Here is a 20,624-nt window from a genome sequence, read left to right on the forward strand (position 1 = left end):
TCGCCTTGGCTGAGGTTGTTCTTCTTGTTGCCCAATTTGTTGTTCTTCATCCTCCGGGGGTATCACATAAACTCCTCCCGTATTCACTACAACTAGCATGACACCCAAAACTTGGATAGTTAAGTCACTACCCTGAAAGCGCGTGAGATTCCTAAAAAAATTAGGAGTTAAGATGTCATAAGACCGGGTAAGTCGGGTGACTAGATGTCCACCCGTGATGGGACTACCGGGTCTAGAGTTAGTCGCCTTTCTACCCATAAACGCGCAAGCGTACACGAAAGACCACAAAAAACACCAGGGGTGATTATGCTCCACAAATAAAACAAGTTTTGAAGAGGCACTTTATCTCCATGATTTTTATGATTTATCGTGAAGGTAATGAGGCGGTGCAAAAAACGATACATGGGATTCCGAATTTTCCCTTCGCATGCATCACTAGAATTGTACTCATGATTCGATATAGTCCTCCAAAACTGGACATCAAAAATCCCAGAGGTGAAGTCTCTAACACATCCCTGCAAGAATAGACCAAAAAATGGTGAGAGGGTCTCCTCGTCGGTATAGAGTCCCACACACCATGTGAATTCCCGGAGACTGCATTCACGGTATATGTCTCCCAATCTAAAAGTAAGTGCCCGGTTGTAATTTGGATCAACAGTTTTATCCTCAAAACTCACAGTGGCAAAGAACTCCACCGATAATTCCCAATAGACAGGTTCTTGAAGAGAAAATAGATTCCTCCACCCGTTGCAAGTGAATGTAAAGCCATTCCCCCTAAACACTTTCGTCCAATATCTTTCCAGCTTCGTAACCATATGGACCCTGTGCAACCACGCCCAATTCATAGTGGAAGCAACTGCGAACTCACAGTTATATAACCATCCCAAATGTTTTTCGTAATTATTCAACATTGCATTGGAAATATTTTGCGGAAACCGATGTAACGAGTGAATACTCGCCACATCAATTGGGTCTAGTGCTTGAGGAACTGCCCTTCTAGGACCCATTTTTCCTGAAATGACCAACAAAAATGAAACTAACCAAAACAACCAAGATATCAAATTATAAGGCAAAACAGAAAACTAGTCGCCCAGTTTCCACGTCATGGTTTTCATCTCCATGTCGTGGACCTGGTTCAAGACGTGGCTCTGGAACGGACCAAATGGGGTCAAAATCAACCATAAATCTCTCTTGGGGTTTGTTTATTTCAAAAATATATGACCTTATATTACACATGCATTCAAAAATAACCAACTAATGAACTTAATTTTGGTTATTTATCTCTAAATAAACCCTAACTACCAAATACATAAAATGTGAAGAAAACTATAAATTTTGTGGAAGTATCACTTACCAAATGACGTTTGATGACAAAGGATGCAAGAATTTTGGAAGAAAATGGTAGAAAGTGGCAGCAAATCAAGTGTGAGGCTTAAGCTTTTCGTCTGTGTGAAAAGAGTAAACAAATGGGGAATGGTCAAAGTGTGTAGTTTAAAACTGCACCCCCTCCCGTTTTTTTAAAGTCCACGTCGTGGGTCTGAATTCCACGTCGTGGGCTTGTACATTGGGCCTAAACTGATCGAGTTACTCTTTTTTCCACAAAGTGGTCTTTTAACCCATGACACGAAATTGAGATTTTAATCTTGAAATGTCCATTTTCAATATAAAGTCCTTAATTTATTTATCATAAAAAAAAAATTTAGAACCCCACACATGATTTTCACCAATTCTTTTAATAATTAAAACAATTTGATGATTATTTATCCCACAACTCAACTAAAATGCAAAAATTAAACTAAGTTTAAAGACGAAAAGAAATTCAAACCAAGCTCAGGTTGCCTCTCGAGAAGCGCTTCTTTTTCATGGAGTCTTGAGTCGGACTCCATGCCACCTTACGTTGAATTAGTCGGAGTATCCATCACCAATTGCACCTTTTGCTCCTTCCATTTCCTTTTATACACTTAGACTCGTCTAAGATACGTCTTTTGGTATTTTCTTTTTTACCCTTTACATCTCCTTCTTCGAGCTTTTGTTTAACTCCCTTATTTTCCAGATGTTTAACTTCTTCATTTTTAAGCTCCTCAGGCACAATCCTCTTTTCCTCAATTGCACTCTTTAATTTAGAAGTAACATCCTCTTCATCATTGGACACCAATTCTTCACTATCTTCACGCACCCAAGATGTTGGAGTTTTATAAGCAATAACTTCAAAGACCATAGGGACAGATGCTCTCGGTTTGGTGCGGTTGACTTGTCGAATCTCTTTTTCCATAAGCTTTTCTAATTCTTCAAGTTCATTCTCTTCATTGGTATTGAAAACTTCATCTTGAACATCACTTCCTTAGGAGCCATCTTCTACTCCAAAAGTAGCTTCATCATTTCTCACTCTCAAGGTAAGCTTGGATTCGCGAATATCAACCAAGGCTCTAGCAGTATTAAGTAGAGGGCGACCAAAGATAATTGGAACATTATTGTCTTCTTTCATTTCCATTATGAAAAAATCAATTGGAAAAACGATTTTTCCAATTTTAACTAAAATATCTTCTACAATGCCTCTAGGATATGTCATTGAACGATTGACCATGTGAATTTTCATTCTTGTAGCCTTCAACTTTGGAATATTAAGCGTTTGATAAAATGAGTAAGGCATTAGATTTATGTTATCCCAAAAATCAGCTAAAGAATAAGTCTTCAAATTATTCCCAAATTCACATGGAAGAGTGAGACATCTAGGATCTCCCATCTTCTTTGGTAACTCTCCCATAATTACTTTAGAAATCTTCTCACTTAGAATTACCTTGAAATCCTTCTCTAGCTATTGGCAAGAAGTGATTAAATCTTGCAAAAACTTGGCATACTCGGGAACTTTAGATAACAAATAATTGAAAGGGGTATTTATTGGAATACCCGTCACTTGTTGCATAAACTTCATACGCTTCTGTTCCAGTGGATGGATATTGGATCGGGAAGGAAACGGTAAAAGAGGACGATAAGTAGGAAGATTATCCAAATCTTTCTGATCAGACCTATCCCACGTCGTGGAAATTGGATCTCCACGTCGTGCTTTCAGTGTTTCAGCAAGTTTACGTTCTTCGAGTTTGGACTTCTTTGGCTTTGGTTTGGACTGAGGTGGATCGACTTCTATTGCTTCAAGGAACTCATAAATGGTATCCTCTTCGGTTTCTATTACCATGACATGTGATTGAGGCTTTTTCTCAGGGATTTTTGGAGATAATTTATCTTGTACTAGAGTAGTTAGTTGACCTAGTTGGACTTCGATATTTTGTATCGATGCTTGGTGATTTCTTAGCAAGGCTTTTTGTTCCTTCGTGATATTCTGATGCTCCCTTATCATTGCATCTGTTTCATCCTCTTTTCTCGGAAACCTCCACAAATCTATGTAACATAGATTCAAGATATACTTTTTTCTCGGGAGGTGGTTGTTCTTTTTGGTAGAGCCTTGGTCAATCTGTCTATACTTCTCTTCTTTTTGCTTCTTGTATTCGTCATATAGTAACCACTCCCTTTTTGGTTTCCTCCAATTTTCATCATACTTGTCCCCACTTGAGTAGCAAACTTACACCTTTTTATTTCCATGTTCATCCAATGTGGTAATCTTTTGTTAAGCGTGAACCATTACACCTTTCACAACTAACTCTAATTGCATGAATTGATTGGTTCATCTTGGTCATTCTTCTATCCATAGTATCACCATAGCTAGTACAGCAGCCATGTCTTCATAATTCCCTCCGCCAATTCCTTTACCTCCATCATGTCTTGGATTATGGTATTCATGAGAATGTTTTGAGAACTCTTCAATCAACTCCTTTACTTCACCCGAATTTTTCTTAGTAAGTGGTCCTTGAGAATCAAGGAGTTGCCTTGTCATGACATTCACCCCTTCATAAAAGATAGACACTACTTGTTGTATGTTAAGGTCATTTTCAGGGCAATCTCTTAGTAACCCTTTATAACGCTCCCATGCCTCATAAAGTGATTCACCTGGATTTTGCTCAAAGTTGGCTATTTCCTTCTTGAGTTTAGATATTTTTGATGGTAGGCATAATTGTTCCAGGAATTGCTCACGCATCTGTGCCCAAGTAATAATTGCACCAGGTGGAAGCGCTTTCAACCAGTCTCTTGCAACTCCCTTAAAAATAACGGGAAGCATCCTTAACAACACAATCTCTCTTAGAACATTCGGGACATTGAAATAATCCGCAATGTTATTGACTTCATCTAAATGCTTGTAAGCATCCTCATGATCCTTCCCAGAAAATTGTACATCCTTAAGTGTAGTAAGAATGTGTCCTTTCAACTCGAATGTTGCAGTGGCGGGAATTGTAGGTTGTACTAAACTAGGACCAGCATCATCTCTTATCCACTTCTTGTATGCTCCCATGGACATATCCGCAATATTTTCCATTTCGTTTTCTGGCTCGTCTCCGAGTTCGCTTTTCTCTAATTAGAATTCAGGTTCTGACTTGTATTCGGATTCTTGTGGACTAGGTATTTGATGAAGATCTTCAAACTTACTTTTTTTCCTTCGAAGATGTACTTGACTCTCCTACTTTCTTCCCTTTCTTCTTTTCAAATACTGATTTAAGGTCTTTAAATGGTGAGCTCTTTGGTGGTTGGTCTTCTTTCACGTTTTTATCTGTCTTTTTGTGAAGGGCCGACTCTGGATCTTCAAGTGGTGGTAGCAAAGGTTTGTTGGAACCTCTGGTCATGAACTACTGCAAAATAACCAGAAATAAAAACGTAAAGATGAACAAAAACAAAAAATTAAAAATACTAAAAATACCTTCCTAGCTGAACCCACGTCGTGTACTTAAGGTCCACGTCGTGGTCTCAGACCTGAAACAAAAATTAATGCAGAAAATTAACTTTTTGCAGGTTTTACCCCACAAAAAGGATCGATTAACTTAAAGCAAATAAATTAACAATCAAATAAGTCATTCCCCGACAACGGTGCCAAAAACTTGATGCGTCTGAAACAACTACACCTAATTTTACCTACTCTCCTACTAGCTATTCGACTCAGGGCAGTGTACCCCTCGCAAATACTATAGCATAAAAGTCGGGTATCGAAGACAGGGAATGGAATCAAATATTTAACCTACTTAATATTAAATTAATCTAAAATTCTAACAAAAGTAAAATAGGTTTTTATCTAATTTTTCAAGTTTAGATGAACTTAATTTATCAACAACTATTCAATCAAATTATAAAAATACTTCTATTAGTTTGAAACCACTTTCCCTCAATGGTTTAAATATTAATTATGACAATTCTCGTTGGTTATCAATTAAAATATTATTAGCAATTCAATTCCATATTTACCAATATTCAATTAATTCATGTACAGTTATGCATGGTCACACATAATCAATTATTAGATAGGATTGGAGCTATGTAAGATTGAGTTAACAAACACAATTGTGGTCACGATATGAGTTCTCTAGCACAGCTAAATTCAATAGTTCGATTACTTATCTAAGATTGGTTTGATCTTAGCTCTAATAATATAATGTTCACTGAATTACTAGGTAATCAAATTCATTCAGATTAATGGTCACTAAACATGTAACAACCCGATATTTCAACTCTTGGTAATGACCTAAAAAGTCAAGTATTGTAACCATCTTGGGGTAATAAAATTTACATTGATAATAAAATGCCCAAAAAGTATCTATTTAAATTCCTATTATGTTTAATATCATTAAACCGGGATCATACTTAAAAAGAATGCTCAAATCCGGCTTCGTATATTGAAATTAAGATTTTTCCAAGTTCGGCTTAGCAGCAGACAGCTAAAAACTCGAATCGGAGATCGAACGACTTTTGGCCGGAATGACCTAAACGAGAATCAAAGGTCTCGACAATGGTATTTCAGCGGTAAAAAGTCTGGCAAAAACCGACGTCAGATAAAAAAGTTATGAATTTTTAAAGAAATTCCTTAAACACGACGATTTATAAAATAAATAAAAAAAATAATTTCGGAATTTGCCAACGGAGTCTAAACGAAAGATGTAGAGCGTAGTCTCACCTACGCGTGGATATAAAGACCATCGAAAACGGAGTTCGTATGAAGAAGATATGAATTTTTGAAGTTTATTAAATAAATTATATATTTATTTAATTCAAAATACTAGTATTATCCGAAGAGGAGTCAGCGTCCTCATCCGAGGTACGCGCCGCGTACCCCCGTATGCCCTGCGTACCCGAAGGCCTTGGCCTCGGTTCGTCCACGTCGCCCTATGCGAAGCTACCGCCCCGTCCGACCCGCCTGTCCGACCCGCCGTCCCATCTGAAGCTGAGGCAGTCGAGGACTCGGTCATGCATGACGTACGAGTACGCGCTGCGAACAAGCGTACGCCCCGCGTACCGAGGCCTCTCAGCCCCTATAAAAAGATGCGAGGGTCTCCGGAAAAATTGCTCATTTCTTCTCACTTCTCTTGCGTTTTGCCTCGTTTTCCGTGCCCATTCAAACCCGAAGCCCTGGTCATTTTTGCTCAAGTCCCGAAGGTCGATTTTACTCCCGAGATTCCCAAGAATCCCGAGAAAAGTCCGTTTCCCAAGACGAAACTCTGCCCGGTTTTCCATCTCGTTATCTTCAAACTTTCAAGTGAGTTCATATCCCCCTTCGAACACTCTTTAAATACATTTTAAATGCTTTTATACTCTTTTAGGGGAGGAATACAAGTAAACATACTATTATTATCGCGTATTTCATAAAAATCTCATTTACTCGTTTCTATCAGATGAATCACTTGTGATTTAGTTCTACTATGTGAAAACTCTTGTTATACTTTGCATGCAATAGATTTATACAAAGTATTTAGTAACTCCAAAGTATCTTTCGGTGCTAAACCGTTTCATATATTCTAAAAACTTATGATTTATGTTGGTCAAACATTGTGAAAAAGGATAAACTTTGCATACAAAACTATCACTTTAATACAGACTTAGTTGAGAATCCATGAGACGTGTATATCTTCAAACACTGCCTTTTTGATAAAAGGTATCGCTACAAGTCTTGTCTATAACCAGAGTCTCCCGTTCGGAGAACGTGTCAAATGTGTATAGATCTATACGGGAAGTCATGATCCCGCGCCCTGACTGTTAGCTACAGTCCGTCTTTTGGGGTGACAGTTTGTCATAACGCTACGACGCCTGAAGAACGTCGCTATAGGCATATTATGTTCAGTATGGTTATAAAACTCATCGGATATACAACTATTATAGTACTTTTGAATAATGAATGAGTAGTTACTACAGTTATTCATTATCTAACAAACTGAAATTTTCTGATAGGTTTATTATTTAAATCTATGTTTAAAACTCTTCTAAAGCATGTGGATTGCTTCAAAAATGTTAGTCTTGGACATTAAACAAACAACTTTTAGGAAAATAAAGGATTTTCTTGGTTCAACTATCTACGCTTTTCAATACCAACATTCTCATGCATTTCACACTTTTATAAGGAAATATGGGATTTTCTTGGAAAATATACACTCATTTTGGAATGGCATTCAATGTTTCTAAATCACTTATGAACTCACCAACTTAATTGTTGACACTTTTTCTTTGAAATAACTTGTATTCTCAGGGAATCGTTAAGCAGGTTTGGAAATCAACTTTTGGTGAAATAACGCGCTGGCATTATTTACTTCTTTTGAAAGATGTTTATGCATTTATCTTTTGAACATGTAATGAGTACAATGATGTAAACATTTTTAAAACCTTTATTTATGTATGGTGGTGTGTACTTTCCTTTCTATGAACTGTTATGATACTGAATATGACGTCCTCCGCCCCCGAACGTTTCCGCCGTTCTGGTTTGGGGGTGTGACAGATTGGTATCAGAGCACCGTTTATAGTGAATTAAGTATATCAAAACCATTTTTGGTATACAACTATAAACTCATCTGGGCAAAAACACTCTGAGAAGAGTCATACTTTTGAAATTAAATTTATTTAGTTTTTGTAAAGTAAGCATGCATTCATTTCGTACTAATAACAGTTTCACATCGGACCATTTTAGAAGTATTATAAATAAGTTGTGCAGTGCAGGTACGCCTTGGGACATGCAATCGGAACTGGGAAGGATATAGCCTAATCAACTATATTTGTCCGAGAGCCGACTAACGTGTGCCGAGGAGTGTCTGCAGTGGACAACAAATTTTAAAACTTACCAAACCGTTACTAGAATCAAACACAAGAATTTAAATACTATAGGAGTATTTGCTATCTAAACTAGTTTAACTTACATGTTTCGCATGTTTCAACTTTATTCAATTCTTATAACCCTATTTCTCGTACAGTCAAATGGCTGGATTTCACCACCCTGGTGACCCCTACTTTCCCAACCAAGGCAACGGAGGATGGATCGAAGATGATCCCGAAGAGGACGAGGAACCCATAGAAGTGGGTGATGACTCCGGTACCGACTCAGAGCCGGAAGTGATCGATCCACCACCCATTCAACCTCCCGTCTTCATAAGGAACTTCCAAGGACCGACTCCTGTCTGGGGAAGTCACCTCCATCATTGGAGCCAACAACAAGGCATACGCCCTCCCTACGGTATGTGTCGGGACTTCTATGATGTCCGCGGTGGAGGTTCGGCTGATCGAGCACTCCCGGTAATGGTGGGTAAGTTAGCCAATCAGTCCTATCAGTACGGAGTTCAAGCTAACCGACTCCGGGATGTTAACGTGGAAGTGCAGGTTCACACTTCTGACATCCGTAGGCTGGACAAGATACAAGACAATGCTCAACTCCAATCTGAGGCATTTCAGGCACAGATGATTGCAGCCCTAGCCGAGTTAAGGGAGCAACAAGCCGCTTTTGATCGGCGTCTAATGGAATCGAAGCAATCAGATACGGAGTCAAGCTCCAAGCGCAACCTACGTCGCAAATAGTGCTTGCCAGGGTTTCAAATTTTGTTATAAATTAGGACTTCGGATAGGAATATTATTTTTCTTTAAAACTTTCTGTAATCGGAGACCTTTAGAAAGGTCAAAAAGTTTTGTCTAAACTCTGATGTAACACAACTATATGTTTAATATATATAGGGCATATCTCTTTCTCGTTTTAATTATGTGTAGTCCGTGCAATTCATAAGTACATACATTCAAACATTATTAATGAATCAAGCTCAAAACCAAGTGTTGGCCAAACCAAATTCTTAATCTATTTAAGGTAGTTAACTCAATATCATTCAACTCGCAACCACCGGAACTTATAATATCTCATTTTTCTTTTGGCAGCGCAATGCCTCCTCGTAGATCAGCACGTACCAACGCAACCCCACCACCACCTCCACCACTAACTTATGATCCGACAATGGTCCAGGCTGCTATCACAGCAGCAGTAGCAGCAGCCCTCTCTCAAATAAACTCCAATGCAAATGGAGGTACAGGAAGCAGCACGAATCATCCTAATCGTGGCACCGACCAGGGCCATGTAAGGGAGTGTACTTACAAGGAGTTCTCCAACTCAAAACCAAAGACTTTTAATGGTAGTGGAGGAGTCATTGCACTAATGCAATGGTTCGAAAAGACCGAAATAGTCTTCGAGATCTGCTCGTGCCAAGAAACAAGCAAGGTTAAGTTCGCTGCTTGCACCTTCATAGATCGAGCCCTCACTTGGTGGAAAAGCCATGTGAATTCAGTGACGCTCACTGTTGCTAACGCCATGAGTTGGGAAGAACTGAAGGTTCTACTACTGGAAGAATACTGCCCAAGGGGCGAAGTGCAAAAGCTTGAACAGGAGCTCTGGAATTTGAAAATGGCTGGGTCTGATCTAGTCACCTACACAGCTAGGTTCAACGATCTCGCTGCTTTGTGCCCTACCATGGTCAACCCAAAATCAAAGAAGGTCGAAAGGTACATTTGGGGGTTGTCACCCCAGATTCAAGGACATGTCCTAGCTTCCAAGCCTATCACCTACAACAGCGCTAAACGCCTGGCTCAACAACTCATCGACCACGGAGTGAAACAGAGTACCATTGCAGCAGCCGCAAATCCACCTAGGGACGCTCAGGGCCAGAGTAAGCCTTGGAACAAGAGGAGGGGACAAACCCTCCAGGAGAACCCCAAGAAACAACAAGTGGTAGCGACCCACGCTATTACTGTACCTACCAACCCTGCACCCACAAGTTCATACAATGGAAAACTACCGAAATGTAACCAGTGCAACTTCCACCACCACGGTCTCTGCCGTGACCTTCAATGCACCAGGTGCAATAAGAAGGGTCATACAGCCTGCTATTGCAAAGAGCCAACCCAACAATCCGCCCCCACTGCTAATACCGGAATAATCCACGCCTGCTTTGAGTGCGGAGACACAGGGCACTACCGCAGGGACTGCCCAAAGGCAAACAACAGGAATGCCGGCGGAAGGGGCCGAGTTTTCGCAATGGGACAAGATGAAGCCATTGCGGACCCTACTGTTGTTACGGGTACATTTCTTCTCGATAACTCGTATGCATGCATTTTGTTTGATAGTGGAGCGGAAAGAAGTTTTGTGAGTCACGACTTTAAAGGCATGCTAAAACCAATACCACAATCATTAAGTGAACCGTTCATAGTAGAAATGGCCAACGGGAAAACCGAAGGCACTAAGGAGATATATTTAAACTGCACCCTAACTCTAAACGATAATCTCTTTCAAATCAACCTCATGCCAGTCTCGATTAAGAGTTTCGATGTCATCGTTGGCATGGATTGGCTGAGTTCACATCGTGCGGACATTTTATGTTACGATAAGGCCGTTCGCCTTAATCTGCCAACCGGCGAAACCTTCCTTGTCTTGGGCGACAAACCTAGTACCACTCTTAGTATCATCTCAATTATCCAAGCTCAGAAGTACCTATGCAAGGAGTGTCATGCGTTTTTAGCACATGTTGTAGATGTGAAACGCGAAGTCCAGGACGTCAAGGATGTGCCCGGCGTATGCGATTTTCCCGACGTGTTTCCCAAGGACCTTCCAGGAATACCACCCGCAAGACAAGTCGAATTCAGAATCGATCTAATTCCCAGAGCTACCCCAGTAGCCAAAGCACCCTATCGATTAGCCCCGGCAGAGATGCAGGAGCTATCCAGCCAACTGAATGAACTACTTGGAAAAGGATTCATCAGACCGAGCTTCTCGCCATGGGGAGCACCCGTGTTGTTCGTGAAAAAGAAAGATGGATCGTTCAGGATGTGCATCGACTACCGAGAACTCAACAAACTTACCATCAAGAACCGATACCCCCTACCCCGAATCGACGACTTATTCGATCAACTCCAAGGAGCCAACTACTTCTCCAAGATCGATCTAAGGTCGGGATATCACCAGCTGCGAGTCCTAGAGAGTGATGTTCCCAAGACGGCCTTCCGAACGAGATACGGATATTATGATTTCGTAGTGATGCCGTTCGGACTAACCAATGCCCCGGCCGTATTCATGGATCTAATGAATCGGGTATGTCGTCCATTCTTAGACAAATTTGTGATAGTATTCATAGACGATATACTCATTTATTCAAAGAATAAAGAGGAACATAGTCAACACCTGAGACAAGTCTTAGAGACGTTGCGAACTGAGAGACTTTATGCAAAATTCTCAAAATGTGAGTTTTGGATTAGAAAGGTGGACTTCCTCGGTTACGTGGTCAGCAAGGAAGGAATCCACGTGGACCCCTCAAAGATTAAGGCTATTGAAAACTGGTCTGCACCAACCACACCAACTAAAATTCGCCAGTTTCTAGGTCTTGCTGGTTATTACCGAAGGTTCATCCAGAATTTCTCCAGCATCGCAAAGCCTCTTACCGCTTTAACCCAGAAAGGTGTGACCTACAACTGGGGAGAAAAACAAGATGCTGCATTTCAGACTTTGAAACAAGCCCTTTACAGTGCACCTATCCTTTCTCTTCCAGAAGGGACCGAAGATTTTGTGGTGTATTGCGACGCTTCGAAGCAAGGGTTGGGCTGTGTGTTAATGCAGAGGGGAAAGGTTATTGCATATGCCTCACGACAACTGAAAACACATTAGGTCAATTACACCACTCATGACTTAGAACTTGGAGCAGTGGTCTTCGCTCTGAAAATCTGGAGGCACTACCTTTACGGTACCAAGTGCACTGTCTTTACAGACCACAAGAGCCTCCAACACATCTTCGACCAGAAGGAGTTAAACATGAGACAACGACGTTGGGTCGAATTGCTCAACAACTACAAATGTGAGATTCGCTATCATCCAGGAAAGGCAAACGTCGTAGCCGATGCCCTTAGTCGAAAGGAGTACTCTGGCCGAAGAGTGAAGTCATTAGCCATGTCGATCCATTCGCACCTGTCAGCGCAAGTCAAGGAAGCTCAAATAGAGGCCTTGAAAACCGAAAACGTGATAGATGAGGCCCTTAGGGGAATGGACAAGAACTTAGAAATCAAGAGTGACGGAGCACACTACCTCATGAACCGGATCTGGACACCCAAGTTTGGTGGATTCAGAGAGGTAGTTATGAGCGAGGCACACAGGACCCCATACTCCGTACACCCAGGGTCAGACAAGATGTATCTAGATCTCAAGCAACTCTACTGGTGGCCAAACATGAAAGCGGAGATTGCTACTTATGTGAGCAAGTGTTTAACTTGCGCCAAAATAAAAATAGAACACCAGAAACCCTCAGGTCTACTCCAGCAACCTGAAATACCTGAGTGGAAATGGGAGCAGATTTCCATGGACTTCATAACCAAACTGCCCAAAACTCAGAGTGGCCAAGACACTATTTGGGTAATCGTCATTAGATTAACTAAGTCAGCCTATTTCTTACCGATCAAGGAAACTGATAGGATGGAAAAACTATCAACAACCTACATCCAGGAGATCGTGCGACTTCATGGAGTACCGATTTCCATCATCTCAGATAGAGACAGCAGATTCACTTCCAGATTCTGGCAATCACTGCAAAAATCGATGGGAACAAGGTTGGATATGAGCACAACATACCACCTACAAACTGACGGACAGAGTGAGAGGACGATCCAAACCTTGGAAGACATGTTGCGAGCATGTGTAATCGACTTTGGCAAGGAATGGGATGTTCACTTGCCTTTGGTCGAGTTCTCTTATAACAATAGTTACCATACTAGTATCAAGACCGCTCCATTCGAAGCCCTTTACGGTCGTAAGTGCAGATCACCTCTGTGCTGGACGGAAGTGGGCGACACACAATTGGCAAAAGGACTAGTCCCTAATAGCACCCTCACTGGTCCGGAGATCATCAGATAAACGACTGAAAAGATCGTGCAAATACGAGAACGACTGAAGTCCTCAAGGAATAGGCAAAAGAGCTATGCCGACAAGAGACGTAAACCCTTGGAATTCCAGATTCGCGACCGTGTACTACTGAAGGTCTCACCCTGGAAGGGCATGATACGCTTTGGAAAGCATGGAAAGCTAAATCCTAGGTACATTGGACCGTTCGAAATCATTTCGAGAGTTGGTCCAGTGGCCTACAAGCTCCAACTTCCAATCGAGCTTAACAAAGTACATCCACTATTCCACATATCGAACCTGAAAAAGTGTTTGTCCGACGAAACACTTGTAATTCCACTCGATGAAATCGAGCTAAATGAAAATCTTAACTTTGTCGAAGAACCCGTCGAGATCATGGATAGGGAAGTTAAGCGAACTAAACAGAGTCGCATTCCAATAGTAAAAGTTCGATGGAATGCTAAGAGAGGACCCGAATTCACATGGGAACGGGAAGACCAAATGCAACAGAAGTATCCACACCTCTTCCTCAGTCCCTAAGACTTTTATTTTGTATTAAAATTTCGGGACGAAATTCCCTCTAACGGGGGGATGATGTAACAACCCGATATTTCAACTCTTGGTAATGACCTAAAAAGTCAAGTATTGTAACCATCTTGGGGTAATAAAATTTACTTTGATAATAAAATGCCCAAAAAGTATCTATTTAAATTCCTATTATGTTTAATATCATTAAACCGGGATCATACTTAAAAAGAATGCTCAAATCCGGCTTCGTATATTGAAATTAAGATTTTTCCAAGTTCGGCTTAGCAGCAGACAGCTAAAAACTCGAATCGGAGATCGAACGACTTTTGGCCGGAATGACCTAAACGAGAATCGAAGGTCTCGACAATGGTATTTCAGCGGTAAAAAGTCTGGCAAAAACCGACATCAGATAAAGAAGTTATGAATTTTTAAAGAAATTCCTTAAACACGACGATTTATAAAATAAATAATAAAAATAATTTCGGAATTTGCCAACGGAGTCTAAATGAAAGATGTAGAGCGTAGTCTCACCTACGCGTGGATATAAAGACCATCGAAAACGGAGTTCGTATGAAGAAGATATGAATTTTTGAAGTTTATTAAATAAATTATATATTTATTTAATTCAAAATACTAGTATTATCTGAAGAGGAGTCAGCGTCCTCATCCGAGGTACACACCGCATACCCCCGTACGCCCTGCATACCCGAGGGCCTTGGCCTCGGTTCGTCCACGTCGCCCTATGGAAAGCTACCGACCCGTCCGACCCGCCCGTCCGACCCGCCGTCCCATCCGACCCGCCGTCCCATCCGAAGCTGAGGCAGTCAAGGACTCGGTCATGCATGACGTACGAGTACGCGCTGCGAACAAGCGTACGCCCCGCGTACCGAGGCCTCTCAGCCCCTATAAAAGAGATGCGAGGGTCTCCGGAAAAATTGATCATTTCTTCTCACTTCTCTTGTGTTTTGCCTCGTTTTCCGTGCCCGTTCAAACCTGAAGCCCTGGTCATTTTTGCTCAAGTCCCGAAGGTCGATTTTACTCTCGAGATTCCCGAGAATCCCGAGAAAAGTCCGTTTCCCGAGACGAAACTCTACCCGGTTTTCCATCTCGTTATCTTCAAACTTTCAAGTGAGTTCATATCCCCCTTCGAACACTCTTTAAATACATTTTAAATGCTTTTATACTCTTTTAGGGGAGGAATACAAGTAAACATACTGTTATTATCGCGTATTTCATAAAAATCTCATTTACTCGTTTCTATCAAATGAATCACTTGTGATTTAGTTCTACTATGTGAAAACTCTTGTTATACTTTGCATGCAATAGATTTATACAAAGTATTTAGTAACTCCAAAGTATCTTTCGTTGCTTAACCGTTTCATATATTCTAAAAACTTATGATTTATGTTGGTCAAACATTGTGAAAAAGGATAAACTTTACATACAAAACTATCACTTTAATACAGACTTAGTTGAGAATCCATGAGATGTGTATATCTTCAAACACTGCCTTTTTGATAAAAGGTATCGCTACAAGTCTTGTCTATAACCAGAGTCTCCCGTTCGGAGAACGTGTCAAATGTGTATAGATCTATACGGGAAGTCATGATCCCGCGCCCTGACTGTTAGCTACAGTCCGTCTTTTGGCGTGACAGTTTGTCATAACGCTACGACGCCTGAAGAACGTCGCTACAGGCATATTATGTTCAGTATGGTTATAAAACTCATCGGATATACAACTATTCTAGTACTTTTGAATAATGAATGAGTAGTTACTACAGTTATTCATTATCTAACAAACTGAAATCTTCTGATAGGTTTATTATTTAAATCTATGTTTAAAACTCTTCTAATGCATGTGGATTGCTTCAAAAATGTTAGTCTTGGACATTAAACAAACAACTTTTACGAAAATAAAGGATTTTCTTGGTTCAACTATCTACGCTTTTCAATACCAACATTCTCATGCATTTCACACTTTTATAAGGAAATATGGGATTTTCTTGGAAAATATACACTCATTTTGGAATGGCATTCAATGTTTCTAAATCACTTATGAACTCACCAACTTAATTGTTGACACTTTTTCTTTGAAATAACTTGTATTCTCACGGAATCGTTAAGCAGGTTTGGAAATCAACTTTTGGTGAAATAACGCGCTGACATTATTTACTTCTTTTGAAAGATGTTTATGCATTTATCTTTTGAACATGTAATGAATACAATGATGTAAACATTTTTAAAACCTTTATTTATGTATGCTGGTGTGTATTTTCCTTTCTATGAACTGTTATGATACTGAATATGACGTCCTCCGCCCCCGAACGTTTCCGCCGTTCTGGTTTGGGGGTGTGACAAAACAACACATAATATGAATCAAAGCTATGAAGTATCAAATTGAGCATGCTAGGTATAAATAATCAAACACAAGACATTAACCAACTAGAAAAGTCTAAATTAATATTAACAAACCATGAGTTCCAACATCATCTAGCTAACAGAAGCAGCTAGATTTAGCTACTTATCAAAGAAATCAGACTTACAAACTTCATAGTTAAAGATATAGTAATGTACCAAACAAAGAATAAACTATAATCTCCTTCTTCATCCTTGGTTGAAATTATGGGTTTTCTGGCTTGTAATCCTATGAAAAACGACTTCTAGAACTCTATTATTCACAAAAACCAACCTCTAAAATCGTAAGTGTTAAAGATATATATATATATATATATATATATATATATATATATATATATATATATATATATATACTTGTCATAAAATTACACTCCACGTCGTAGAATAAGGCTCCACGTCGTGGACTTAGATGAATCCTTATCGGGTAAGGATTTTGACTTTGCGCGTACTCATCTTCCATAATTTTCCTTTCCACGTCGTGGATATAGTTGTTTTCGTGGGTTTTCTTCTCTTTAATCTTCCAAGCCTCAATAGTTTTCTCTTTTGCCACTTTTAGTCCTTATTCTTCAAAATGAGTTATTTTGGCTGCAAAATACAATTTAATCTCATAAGTATCATTATTACATGAAAAAACCAAAATATGTATAAAAATGCATTCAAATATTGCCTAAAAATATGTATAAATATGGCAATATCAATCCCATCTATCTTCCTCAACCAACTACAACAAAAAAAATTACTTTTCCTTGTACTTCATCAAAATTTATTTTCAACAAATATATATATATATATATATATATATATATATATATATATATATATATATATATATAGGTGAGATCCGTTGAGAACTCATATTTTTCCAAGAACCTTAGAACTAAAGGTGGAACGTTAAATCAAAATTAACTCATTAATGACATGATCGTCATCTTATCAACCCCATTTAATGTTTAATTTTTTGTGTTTTTGGAAATATTAATAAAAATGTCTAAAAATTAACATAATAAATCAAAATTTTGGATTTTTTTTAAATAATAATTTTGATTTTTTTAAATGCAGATTTTATAATTTTCTTTTTAGAAAACATTAATTAAAAAAAATTAAAAATGTACTTTTTTTAAAAACTGTAATTCTTTTAAAAGCAGTAAATTTTTAAAAATCAGAAAAAAAAAACTTGAATATTTATTAAAAAAATTGGAATATTTATTAAAAAACTATAATTTTTTTAGCCAAAAAAATTTACGATTTTGGTGCATATATGCATATTTGTTATACTATAATATTCGTAAGTAAATCACAAAAAAATACATATTTTTTATTTACTAATCTATAAAACACAATAGTAAAAATATTTTATTCAATACAAAATTAAATGTAAAAACATAAAATGCTACAAAATTTCAAAGCGTTTTCATCTCTTCGTGGCAAGATTTCCATATTTTCTTCAATTTATCTTTTTTCACCTTTTCAATATTTTCCACAAATTCTTCCAAACCTATAAGAAATTTATTTTAATAAAAAATTGATTAATACAAGAACACTCACAAAAAATACATATATATATATATATATATATATATATATATATATATATATATATATATATATATATATATATATATATCATGTAAGAATCACATGTTTATATAATGTGATATTCACATGTGATTATATCTTTTAAAAATCAAATGTGAAATTCACAAGAGAAATTTTAAAAAAATTAACGAATAACACTCATACAAAATGCATGTGTACATATAGACGTAATTTATATGTGATTTATTTGTCATTTACATGTGATTCACTTTTGATTTACACGTGATTCATATGTGAATTAAATATGATTCATATGTGAATTACATATGACTCACATGCAACTCATATGTGATTTACTTGTAATTTACATGTGATTCATATGTGAATTGCATGTGATTTATATGTGAATCAAATTTAACTCATATGTGATTCACTTGTGATTTACATGTGAATTACATGTGATTTAGATGTTGTCACAACTAGTTTTAGATTTACTTCATTATTCGAGGTTGCGGCCCAATCATCAGTTGTCATGAGGCTTAGGGACTTGGGGAAGAAAGGATTTGGCCCTTTTCAGATGTGGGTGTTATGGTTTAAGTGATCCAAGTGTATATGGTTTTTTAGAGCCCAGGGGTATAATCGTATTGATAACTCGGTCTTTTATGAATTTTGGGTTTTGTTCGGGAAATTTTAAGGCTATGGTGAGTTTTTAGAAGCGTAAGGCTTCTCCCCAACTTTCCGTGGATATAAGGTTCGTTGGAAATGGACCTAAGATGAGGAAGATAAGGAAATTTGAAATAATGGTAGAAATGGTCCCTAGTTGAAAAGATTTGCAAGGTAGGTCCCATGCGTGCATGGTAAGTTGGTGTGTGCCTGGGTGAGTAAGCCCAACGTAAGCTGGGGTACGCCCTTTGTAATTGGCAGAGTGCCAAACCCTAATTTTTAGGGCTTGTGCACTATTTAAACACCCTTATAAGCCCAAGGCTCTCTCATTTCTGAGCCTCCACTGACCTTTAGCCTCATTTTGGAAACCCTAATCTCTCATTGAGTGCTTGTGAGATCTAAGTGGGCATTTTGGTGTGTTTTTGCTCATTTTCAAGGAAAAGGTGTTTGGTGCTAGCTTGTGGTTCAAAGGAAGACTTATAGATCCAGACTCTTGGCTTCATTTCCAACGTATTTAAGGTATCAAGTTCATACCTTAGATTCTTGTTATGTTTTATGTTTAAGGCTAGATTTGTGCTTATTTTAAGGTTTTGAGTCCTCATTGTGAGTTTGAGCCACTCCAGGTGTTGTGATGGCTAGATCTTGCCTTTTCTGAGTTTGTAAGTTCATAAAAATGGTATCTTGATCCTTTCTTTTGGTCCATGCATGTTGTAGTTGGATTTATATGGGTCTTAATGGATTACGATGGTTGTTGAGTCCCACTAAGACATGCAAATGCATAAAGGTGTCAACATTTTGCATTAAGAGCTTTATTTTAAGGTTCTCTGAAGTGTGGGTGCAAAGTGCTTAAGTGGTTAAGCCATAATATTAGTTTTGGAATAAGTCAGTTTATCCCCCCCCCCCCCCCCCCCGCATAACTGACCGTACGCCCAATGTACCAAGTTGTGGTCGCGATTTGGATTCTTCCAGTACGCCCTACATAACTGAGTGTAAGCCCCGCGTACAACGCTCAATTGGGTTTTGGACTTGTTGTGTTTTCGGGCTTCGCATCTTTGGGCCACGTCTTTGGACTTTGTTGCTTTGGGCCTTTTGGTCCATCTGAGATCAAGTTTTTGGACTAAGGAAATTATTAGGCTTTAAGATAAGACCCATATGGGGGTTGGGCCCAATTTGGAATATTGGGCCATAAGTGGGCCTTTGTGAATCTTTTGGGTTTGTGCCTTTTTGGTTTATTGATTTGGGCCTTTGGTTCAAGTTGGGCCAGGGGTAAAATGGTCGTTGTACCCCAAGTATGGATTATGGACCATAGATTGGAACCCAAGTGTTAGTTGGGTGTTATTTTGTACTGATAGCTCGGTGAGTCGTCAGGGAAGCAGTTAGGGATTTCTTTTAGTGAGCTTCAACATTCAAGGCTGTTGGAACCTGAAAGTGAACCTCTAGCAATCCTAATTACTCATTCTGAAGTGTGTATGTTCCAAAGTGGAGAGTGGTCTGGAATCTATCCGGACTAGTAAAGAAGAAGATGTGAAGCTGAAGACATTCTAGAATGACTCTCATGTCCGGAATGGATGCTGATCCGGAGCAACTCCATTTTGTCTTAGTGCATTTATTATATTTGTCTTTGAATTGATGTAACGTTTCATAGGACTTAGTCTTTTGTTGTATGTGGACAATCAGAATGTTAGAAACATTTCTATTGTCCATTCCTATGTAAGCACTCTAGTTAATTCACCGTAACCTTCACTCCTATTTATAAGAGCATTCAATACAAGTCAACCAAGGATATTTCATTCAACCTTTGTCACATTTACTAAGTTATTTCAAACATTCTTCATGTTCTTCATTTATTAACTTTACCTTATCATTTATTTTTATTGTTCATTAAATGACTTGATCATTTGCTGAATCTATTATCTAAGACTTGACTGGACTTTCCAGGCTTGACTTGAACATTTATTAGCAAGCAGACATTGATCTTAGGCATTAAATCAAGGATTGAGTTTTCAAACCTTGTCCCTACGCATTAGATCGGTATTGCTCTCTCAATTGGTATCAGAGCTTGAGTGGTTGCCCTTTGAATCCATAAGATCAGATTATAGTTGGGTTGAAATTACCTTGGTATTTCAACCATTTCTGTGTTAAGGATAAGAGTTCTTATATATACCACCTTATCCTAAAGATATCTTAACTTCAATGGCTGCTTCTAATCCTCAGC

At 38.7% G+C, this 20,624-nt stretch overlaps 1 protein-coding gene and 1 non-coding gene across 2 annotated transcripts; one reads left to right on the top strand and one right to left on the bottom strand.

Annotated features, from left to right (window-relative positions):
- Positions 1-2,341: 2,341 nt before the first annotated feature.
- LOC145075618 (uncharacterized) lies at positions 2,342-2,764 on the bottom strand. Its single transcript, XM_079021800.1, has one exon. It carries the CDS (start codon positions 2,762-2,764, stop codon positions 2,342-2,344), a length of 423 nt encoding a protein of 140 aa, XP_078877926.1.
- A 1,171-nt stretch (positions 2,765-3,935) lies between these two features.
- LOC145077450 (small nucleolar RNA R71) lies at positions 3,936-4,042 on the top strand. The gene has a single exon (XR_013693194.1). It is a non-coding gene; the product is annotated as a small nucleolar RNA R71 (small nucleolar RNA).
- Positions 4,043-20,624: the final 16,582 nt, after the last annotated feature.

Source organism: Lactuca serriola, chromosome 9 (genome assembly GCF_051521515.1).
Source record: "Lactuca serriola cultivar US96UC23 chromosome 9, Lser_US96UC23_V15, whole genome shotgun sequence".
Lineage (NCBI taxonomy): Eukaryota > Viridiplantae > Streptophyta > Magnoliopsida > Asterales > Asteraceae > Lactuca > Lactuca serriola.

What these genes read in the sequence shown, in the direction of transcription:
- LOC145075618 (XM_079021800.1), bottom strand. Translation starts at nt 2,764, where the DNA reads ATGGGAGAGTTACCAAAGAAGATGGGAGATCCTAGATGTCTCACTCTT.